This window comes from Mus caroli, chromosome 12 (assembly GCF_900094665.2).
Source record: "Mus caroli chromosome 12, CAROLI_EIJ_v1.1, whole genome shotgun sequence".
NCBI lineage: Eukaryota > Metazoa > Chordata > Mammalia > Rodentia > Muridae > Mus > Mus caroli.
This window is the reverse complement of record NC_034581.1, coordinates 71,423,623-71,432,697: the sequence shown is the minus strand read 5'-3', so window position 1 is coordinate 71,432,697 and position 9,075 is coordinate 71,423,623. Positions and strand designations below refer to the sequence as shown.

The window sequence follows — 9,075 nt, the reverse complement described above, 5'->3', positions numbered from 1 at the left end:
AAGACGATCAGCAACTAGTGGCCAGGCAGGGGATGAATGGAACCAGAGATGCGTTGAGGGCAGTACAGTTACATGGCCTCTGCTAAAGGAGATGGGCTAGCAACTGAGGCTGAACTATCAGAGGGGAGAGCATCCAGGGGGCGCGGCCTTCTTTCCCCATGTGGTCTGGATAAGCATGTCTCCATGCTGGAACAGCAAGTGGAGGTTCCCCAATATTGATGTAAGACATGAAGCAGAAGCTGAGCTGTCTAACCCAAAGTCTGCAGGGGAGATTCCAGGGCAACTGTCCTCCTCTCTACTCCTTGATGTGACACAGGGTGACAGGCTTCTTGATGTCTGTATTAGAGACACCCTCAGATGGTTGATGGACCCAAGAATAAATCACCATCCCTGACGCCTCCATGTACGGATGGAATAGGACAGCCAAGAAAACCAAGACTAGCCGATGAGACAAGCAGCAGAAACTGAGCTGTCTGCCCGGAGGGCGGAATCTGCTCACGGGAGGGAGGAGTTAGAGTGGGAATGGGGCATGTGGGTGTTGTACTCCATGTTAGCCTTCCAGCAGGATGCCCTAGCCTAGATAAAGACAAGAGGCAGAGGTGCTGGCTTGCCACTGCTTAGGGCTGGGGCAAACAATGGGAAAGTGTAAATTGGATCCGAACAAACAACCGTCTGCAATCCAAGAGTCTGGAACGCGGGGGAAGAATCAAACAGGGAAACGAGGTAGAAATGATAGCAAGGGAAGGAGGCCTAGGAAAGGAGCATGTGAGAGTTCTGTGTGTTCAGCAGGGAGTTAAGAAGGACATTAAAGCAGTCGGCGCCTTGGGACTGGGTTATGGGTCTTTTGAGGTTTGCCAGTGACCACGCTGTGTAATGATCTCTGAGAGGAAGGAGAGGTGCTGGTGGACCTGGGTAATTTAGACTGGCATGTCCATCTGGTTTGTAAAGGGCTAAAGCCATCAAGAGGAGGTTTGAAAAAGAAAAACCAGATAAAACGGCCTGTTCATGTCCGGGTCGCTTGAAACCAAATGAGGCAAAAATCTGTGTTCACATGGAGTTCATAAAAAAGCTGACAGAAAGTCAAATACATTATGAGCTTCTAGTATAGTGTTTCTCAACCTGTAGGTCGAGACCCCCTTGGGGTCCAACAACCCTTTCACAGAGCTCACCTAAGATCATCAGAAAACACAGATGGTTTGCATTACAATTCATAACAGCAGCAAAATCATGGTTATGAAGAAGCAACAGAAACAATGTTAAGGTTGGGGGGGTCACCACAACATGAGGAACTATATTAAAGGGTCGCAGCATTAGGAAAGCTGAGAACTACTGGTCTAGAAGCTTGAACAACCATTCCCTAAAGTGGAAGAGGACAGTGGTGCCCACTGCTGTGGGGGAAGGAGCCTTGAGGGTGAGAACTGCCACAGCCACTTCCCTAACAAGGTGGCCAAGGCTGCTCATACACAAGGGCCTTGCAGGGCAACTAAGCGCCCTGTGATGTGAGGATTTACTGGTGTTCTTCTAATGTGCAGAGATGCCAGAACTATGAGCTGCCTTAGTTCCCGGCTGCCCCGAGGGTCACCAAGAACAGTGAACATCAGCAGACTGATACAAAGACAAAGGGATATAAGTAAAACTCTTGCTGGGGTGGACAATTATCCCCCACTATGCTCTCTACATTTTCCCCTTGAAAATATACTGGGAGTAGAGATTCTCTACCCAACCCAGGACACTTGGAACAGCCAGCTGTGCCTGATGATGGCAAGGCGGTAGGATCAGTGCTGGCCTGGAGCTGGAACTCAGGAAGCTCAGTCAAGAAGCAGGTGTGGTAAGCAAGAGTGCAGTACTGCTACCTCTTGGTCCCAGGCTGGGCAGTACAGCACAAGGTGGTTCTATCAGGCCCACCAGGCATGGGTAGGCGTGCACGTGACCTATGGCAGTACCCCAAGACAAGGAAGTAAGTTGGCTCAAGGACAATGACCGTGGACACAGTGAGCTAATTAAGGTCGTGCCTCCCACATGCACTGCTGCATCCAACATTGCTCTTTGGAAGAAACTACTTATAAAAGCAAGGGGATCAAAGTCAGACATGCCTTTAATCCCAGCACTCAGGAGGCGGAGGCAGGCTTGAGGCCAGTCTGATCTACAGAGTGAGTTCCAGGAGAGCCACGGCTACAGAGAGAACCCTGTCTCACACAAACAAAGCAATGGGATCTTTTGAATCTCACTAAGAGTTTTAAAAAAAAATATTTCCCTAGCCACTAAATCCTAAAACCTATTCCCACTTGCTTGGAATAGCTGCAGGTGGTAGGCATTTGGAGCTCCTGTCCCCACTTTGTGAAAAGAGTTCCTTTTCACAATGTTACAGGATACAATGTTAACCTCTAGGCGCTCATTCACAATGTTACAGGATACAATGTTAACCTCTAGAAGCTCTACATTTCACAATGTTACAGGATACAATGGAACCTCTAGACGCTCTACAGATTTGGAAAAGCACCTAGAAGAACAGAGAAACAGAAGGTAAAGAATGTATCCTGGGTGTGGGGGTATCGCCCTCTGTTACTGGCAAGTGAGACCCCTAAAGTTCCACTATACAGGCTATATTGCTATTGGCTCCATACTAATGGTACGTAACTCAATGGTAAGATCCTATTGCTGAAATACTGTATGCTCGGCTTGCAGAACACAAAGGAATCAATCTGGGATTGAACTAGAAGCTCACTGGTTGCTTTTTGTGGTGCCACAAAACACTATGCTGGCTGCTGAGAGAAAACTGTCATCAACAGGCCTGCTTGGCTGTGCACTCTGTGTGTTAATGTCATAAACATAACAAGCACAATGTGCCTGCTGGTGAAGCAATGGCACATCTGTTTTGGGTACAACCAACAACTTGTCAATGAAGGGAAACTATGTTTGGTATTGTAAAACAGGGTCAAAAAACCCTGTGCAGGCTACTGCTACTGTTTTGTTAAATAGTGTATCTTTACCTGTTACCAGTTTACCCCCTACACATTTGTCTAAACAAGTTACCTGAGAGACTCATAATTGGTCAAATTTTTGAAAACATCTTGCTGTGCTGTTTTTGTTTTTGTTTTTTTCCAGACAGGGTTTCTCTGTATAGCCCTGGCTGTCCTGGAACTCACTTTGTAGATCAGGCTGGCCTCGAACTCAGAAATCCACCTGCCTCTGCCTCCCCAGTGCTGGGATTAAAGGCATGCGCCACCACTGCCCGGCCTAGCTGTGCTCTGTATTGCTGCTAAGATACAGTGACCCAGTGCTCAGCAAATAATTATACATCCACATAACTCCAAGGTTCAGGAATCACTGCAGAAGAGAATATAAGAATACAAAACCCAGGAGAAGGGGTAGAGTGTTGTGGAATTTTGTCCTCCTAGGCATGACATGACTGTTGTCATCTTGAAATCTTGACTACCTATGTGACACTCAGAAAGGGGAGAGGAGGGTGTTTAGCTCTTCAGCGAGACTCCAGCCTCTCACTCCTTCCTGACCGATTCGGCTACCTGTGGCTTTAGAGAACATAGGATGTGCAAGGTTGGCTGGGGACAGGAACTCCAACCGCGCAGCTTTTGTGACCATCACACGGTTGGTGATGCAGCTGCCCATGTCTCCCATACTCTCTGAACAACTCCAGTGCATTTGATGGTTCACCAAGCAGGACCTGGATGGAATTTTCTTTGACCTCTTGACGTCCTCTCTATCTGAGATGGACAGAAATAGACTCCCAAGAAAAGTCACACAACAGACACCCAAACCACAAGTCCCAGATCACACACAGAGCTGGGGAGGGAACCAGGTACAACTTTCTATGTGGCTTCTTCCTGTCCCCATACCCAGCACCATGGCTCTCAGGCTTGTCTGCTCTGGTCTTCTCTTCACCACTGTCACCCAAACCCAAGCCATTGTCATTCAACTGGATCAACCTTCTGTTTGCCCCCTCCTCCTTGCAGCCCAGAAACCAGAGGACATGTCTGGAACACCACAATTGATTGACTGCAACCAGAGAACTAGAGAGTACAGGTCAGCTCCTATCACTGCCTACTTAAAACCCGCATGAATTTATTTGCCAGCCACTGTAATGAGAGCTCAGAGTCTCCTCAATCCCCAGCCTGTCCCAGCTCATTGTTCCCTGGTGCCCACAGGCCTCCTACAGCTCAGCAGCTTTCAGCTAACTGCTCATCCTTGAACACATCCTGCTCTGTCACTTGTCTCTCCTCTCTCCCCAGAGAATACTACAAATGTCATAGTTAATTCACGAATAAATGAATAAATGAAATTGAATAAATAATGGCCCCCTTTTTGTTTGTCTTTCCAGTACCAGGGATTGAATCCGGTGTCCTAGATAAATGAAGTAAATGCTCTAAGTTAGAGTTGCATGTCAAACTTCCATCTTGCGTTTTATTTTGAGACAGGATCTCACAGTTGCTAGGCTGGCCTTTAATTTATAATCCTGCTCAGTCTTCTGAGTGGACGGCTGAGGTTACAGGCCAGGTCCAGCTAACAGTGGCTCCTTCCTTCACTGTTCATCGCTGGTGTCTGAAGCTATCAACACCTGAGTAAGGAACTCTTAGGAACTACCAGGAGTTGTTCTAGGCCCCCAGGATCGAGAGCCCATCTCTGTCTGATCAGGCACTGGAATAGGCTGCTCTCAAAGTGATAAACTGTCTCTGGCTTTGACTTTCTCTCCTGAGCACTGGGCTGGTGCTTCTAGGCAAAGGAAAAACAGAAATGTGGAGTGAAAAACTACGGAAGTCATGTTCTAGGAGCCAGACACAATGGGAAGACTGTCGTGCAAATGACAACTGTAGGCTCGTTGGCAGATCTGTCCCAGGACCACAGCAGGGGAGGAGGATGGCCTGGTGCTCCTTAATAGAACACACACAGAACTGACTGGAGAAGTTTCCCTGCATTTGTCTAGCATATACGAACACGAGCACAGAGAAAGAGTGCATTTGGAAACTTAGAGAATCATATCTAGAACTAGTGTGTTAAGGAAACACCACGGAGATCTTACCATGACTTGCTTGCTTGTGCCTAGTCTCATTCAGTTTTTTTCTAATTTTTGTTGTTATTGATGTCATTTGGTCTTTCCAGACAAGGTCTCTGTGTATCTTGGCTGGCCTGGAACTCATAAAGATCTGTCTGCCTCTGCCTCTGCCTCTGGAGTGCTGGGATTAAAGGCTGTGCCACCATGTCCAGCTGTTCTGACAGAGCATTTTTGTATGTAGGCCAGGCAGACCTTGAATTCACTCTCTTCCTACCTCAGCCTCTTAAATGCTGGATGTTCTGTGTGCGCTACCATGCTCAGCCTCAATTAATTAATAAAAACTAAATTCCCTTGCAAGCTGCTACGATTCTCTATCAACAGTGTAGCCTCTAAGTAAGCTCTGGCCTAAAGTCAAGGCAGGTGTGGTAGTTTGAATAGGGTGTGGCCTTGTTGGAGTGGGCGTGGTTTTGTTGGAGGAAGTACAACACTAGGGGCTTGAGGTCTCAGAAGCTTAAACTAAGCCCAGTGTCTCACTCTCTCTTCTTGCTGCATGCTGATCTGGATGTAGAACTCTCAGTTACTCTCCTGCACCATCTCACCCTGCACACCGCCATGCTTCCTGCCGCAATGATAATGGACTACTGAAACCACTGTACTGTAAGCTTGCCCTGGTTTAATGTTTTCCTTTCTAAGTGCTGATGTGGTCATAGCATCCCTTCACAGCCACAGACCTTAACCAAGAGAGCATGTAAGGACGTCTCTACACCTGGTTCAGCCAAAGCAGCCTGACGGTGAATTCAAGGACCCAGGAGACAACTGACAACATAAGCCACTCAAGAGTGTGCCCTCTCCTGGAGGGGCGCCGAAGCTGCATCATTACAGCCTGGTACTGTGTCACTAGCTGAAATTAGATGCTATCAGAAATCCACTGAGCTTCTTCTCAAAATCTCCTTTCAGCTCCTGGTGTAGTAACTGTGCTCAGGACTTCAAAACAGACCTATATTTCCAGACCTCAGCCACCAGTGCTTCGCAGGAGGCAAACAAGGCCTATCTGGTTGGCCTAATTTCTTTGAGATTGTTTTAAAATCATCACCACCACCACCACCATCATCACCACGTGCTGATGATGGTAGGTGGGGTGTGCACATGTGTGGAGGTCAGAGGGCAACTACGCGTGGTCTGTTTTCTCCTTCTACCAGGGACCAAACCTGGTCCAAGCTTATGATATAAATGCCTTTACCTGTGAGTCAGATACCACGCTAACCGTGCCAAAAGTGTAACACGTATGCCGAAAGCTACACAGCTAGCACGCCACTGTGAAGAACATGCTCAAGAATCCACTGTGAGGCCAGACACCTGGGGGAGCAGGCAGATCTCTGTATGAGTTCAAGACTACCCAGGTCTACACAGTAAGGTCCAAACCATCCAAGGGATACACAGAAGACCCTGTCACAAAACAAAACCCACACAAAAGATAGTGCCATCATCTTGATATAAAACTTCACCTCCTCCCAAAACTGTATTTTTCACAGACTAAATAATATACAATCTCAATGATCCACTGCATTCAAGAAATTACTTATTTAGCAAACTCTTTATAAGCCTCATTGAATCCCACAGGGCAGGAAGCTACTTGCTGGTCTAATTAGTATATCTATTTTTCCCTTTTCTTCTTTTTAATCCAGTCAGGGTCATGTAGCCCAGGCTAGCCTCGAAATCACTATATAGCTAAGGATGACCTTGAACTCCTGATACCCCTGCCTCCGTTTCCCAAGAGCTGAGATGTTGATCACAGACCACCATATCTAGTCAGATACACTTCTTGAGTAAAATATGAGGTTTGAGCCAGCAGGTACCAATGGTACCCATCAGTTGGTTCAAGTCCTCTCCACTTCAATGTACTGGCCCACGAGGAACTCTGAACCCTGCAGAGGAACTCTCCTGTGCCTTGAGTGTTCAGCACCCTCAGGAATGCAACCAGAAGGTATTTACAGAGTTACTCTAGACTTACTTCCCCAAGAGAGGGGAAAGCTTATATTACACTACATAATTACTTATAGTAAACTATTTTACACCAAACAAATGTCTTTTGTATCTCTAAATCAAACTCATTTGGTTTTTTTTTTATCCAACTCGTATTCTGATATTTGCATGAAAGCAGCCGAGAGATAGTGACACCTAAGGGCATTAGTGTCATGTTGGCAATGACCATGACACAGTGCCAGGGACACGACATTTGCACGTTGGCGTACAGGACGAAGCAGCACTTTGCCGTGATTCTGAGGCTTAGCAGCTCTAAGAATAGGCACATTTCAGCAGCCATGGGTGCAACCGTCCACTCACCTTACATCCACCTCACCTCCGACGTGCATGAGAAAAGAGCCGTCAGGTTGCTTTAGGGAGTACAAATACTGAAGGAGCTTCTCCCTGAGAAGGGGGTGGGGGGCAGAAAGGGCAGTGGTCAGTGCCATACAGTAGTGGACCCTCGTAGTCTTCACCCCCAAGGCCCGCAGCTTCACCTGTTAATGACGTTGTAGGCTTCCTCTGTGCCGATGATGCACAGCGCATTGACGGCAGCATAAGTGGGTGCGAGGTGTGGGTACTGACCAGGGCCCCCTCCAAAGCCACCGTCTGGACTCTGACACAGCTCCAGGAACTGACACACGCTAGGTGCATGGCCAAGGGGGGAAAACAAAGACAGCATTAATTTCCAAACTCCAAATCCCTCTCAGATTCTAACCGTCCCTTACTCATTCCCCTATCTTCAAAGGGGTGAAAATATCCCTTTGCCACTTGACTACAACCCCCCAAAAGCCTTAACTCTTCACCCCACTCCTGTCAGTTTTGTGCACACTCCTGAGTCTTCTATTTAAGCATTTGTCTCGCCGTATTGCAAACACCATGAGGCGGGGAGGAGATCTTTGGTAGACCTGGTGCTGAGTCCCATGCTTCTTGACCAAACCTTTCTCTTATGTTTCAGTAAACTTGTCACCTGGATCTGAAGCAGTACAGTCTCCTCTGAGGACCTTTCCATTCTGCCTCTAGCTCAGGGCTCAATTGCTGCTCTTCATGCTAGTCACAGGTCTAGATGCATTACTAGACCTCAGCTTCGAGCATACTTTCTCACCTGAACCCTCTCCGGCAACACCCTTCTGTTCCCACCACCGGTAAGAAGCCGGTTTGAGTGCAGCCCGCTCCACTGTTGGAAGGATGAAAGCAGAAGGCTCAAGGCAGCACTGCTGGGGTCAGATGTGAGATGCCCCAACACCTGCAGGCTCGCTTAGTTGGGTATTGGTCCCCAGCTGCTGCTGCTGCTGCTGCTGTTGCTGTTTGAGGAGGTAGACCCTCACAGGAAGCTAGGACTCGGATAGACCTAGAACAAGGCCTACTTCCTGTGCACTCTCTTCTTTCTGAGTGTACATGTAAAGCCAGCTTCCTGTTCCTGCACAATGTGTTCCCTGCCAAACAGTCCCTTTCACTTTCGCCTGTAAGCTGCTTTTTTTCTTCATTCATTTTATGTTTGCCACTCAGGCATCTTATTTATACGTATAACAACCCTAGAAAAAGGACCCCAGGATGTCCCGGCCCGTGTGCTTTTGTCTTGTTTCTTCATGGCCCATGATGCCGTCTGAGGTGACGAGTACAATGGAACTGAATTGACAGGATTGTGTGGCCGATTTTCTAGGTCTTTGACTGGCACATCAGATCTGGGCTGGTTGCCCCACACTTGTTGAACCTGCTTGTGAGTTTTCAGTGATTTTCCCAGATCTGAGATCAGTGGTGATTCCACACCTGCCCAAGCCACCGTGCTTCCCCATCACAGCCTGGAGCCAGACAGTGGCTTGGGAGCGCAGCCAGATAAAGACCCGGTGTTTGCCTCTCTTTTCAGTATTGTTGATATTTTAAGAGCATCAGCCTGGACATTCATGAGCACCATTACAGTATCAAGGAAAGGCAGCAGAAAGGGCTGGAGTGGCTTTTGTTGGGGGCATTTTATCACCGTGATGAGAAGGTAACTAAGTCGGGCACTGCTGACTCACTCCAGAGGAGAGATTTCTCTCCGTGAT

The 9,075-nt window shown here is 47.7% G+C and overlaps 1 protein-coding gene across 1 annotated transcript in view; it reads right to left on the bottom strand.

The window, feature by feature from the left end:
* Nucleotides 1-9,075, bottom strand: part of Fntb (farnesyltransferase, CAAX box, beta) — an 80,876-nt gene that overhangs the window by 25,099 nt on the left and 46,702 nt on the right. Inside the window, exons 5-6 of the mRNA XM_021178669.1 lie at nucleotides 7,528-7,674; nucleotides 7,352-7,435 (exon numbers count right to left, since the gene is read on the bottom strand). Coding sequence (XP_021034328.1) covers nucleotides 7,352-7,435; nucleotides 7,528-7,674 — 231 coding nt within the window. The remainder of the gene's footprint in view (nucleotides 1-7,351; nucleotides 7,436-7,527; nucleotides 7,675-9,075) is intronic.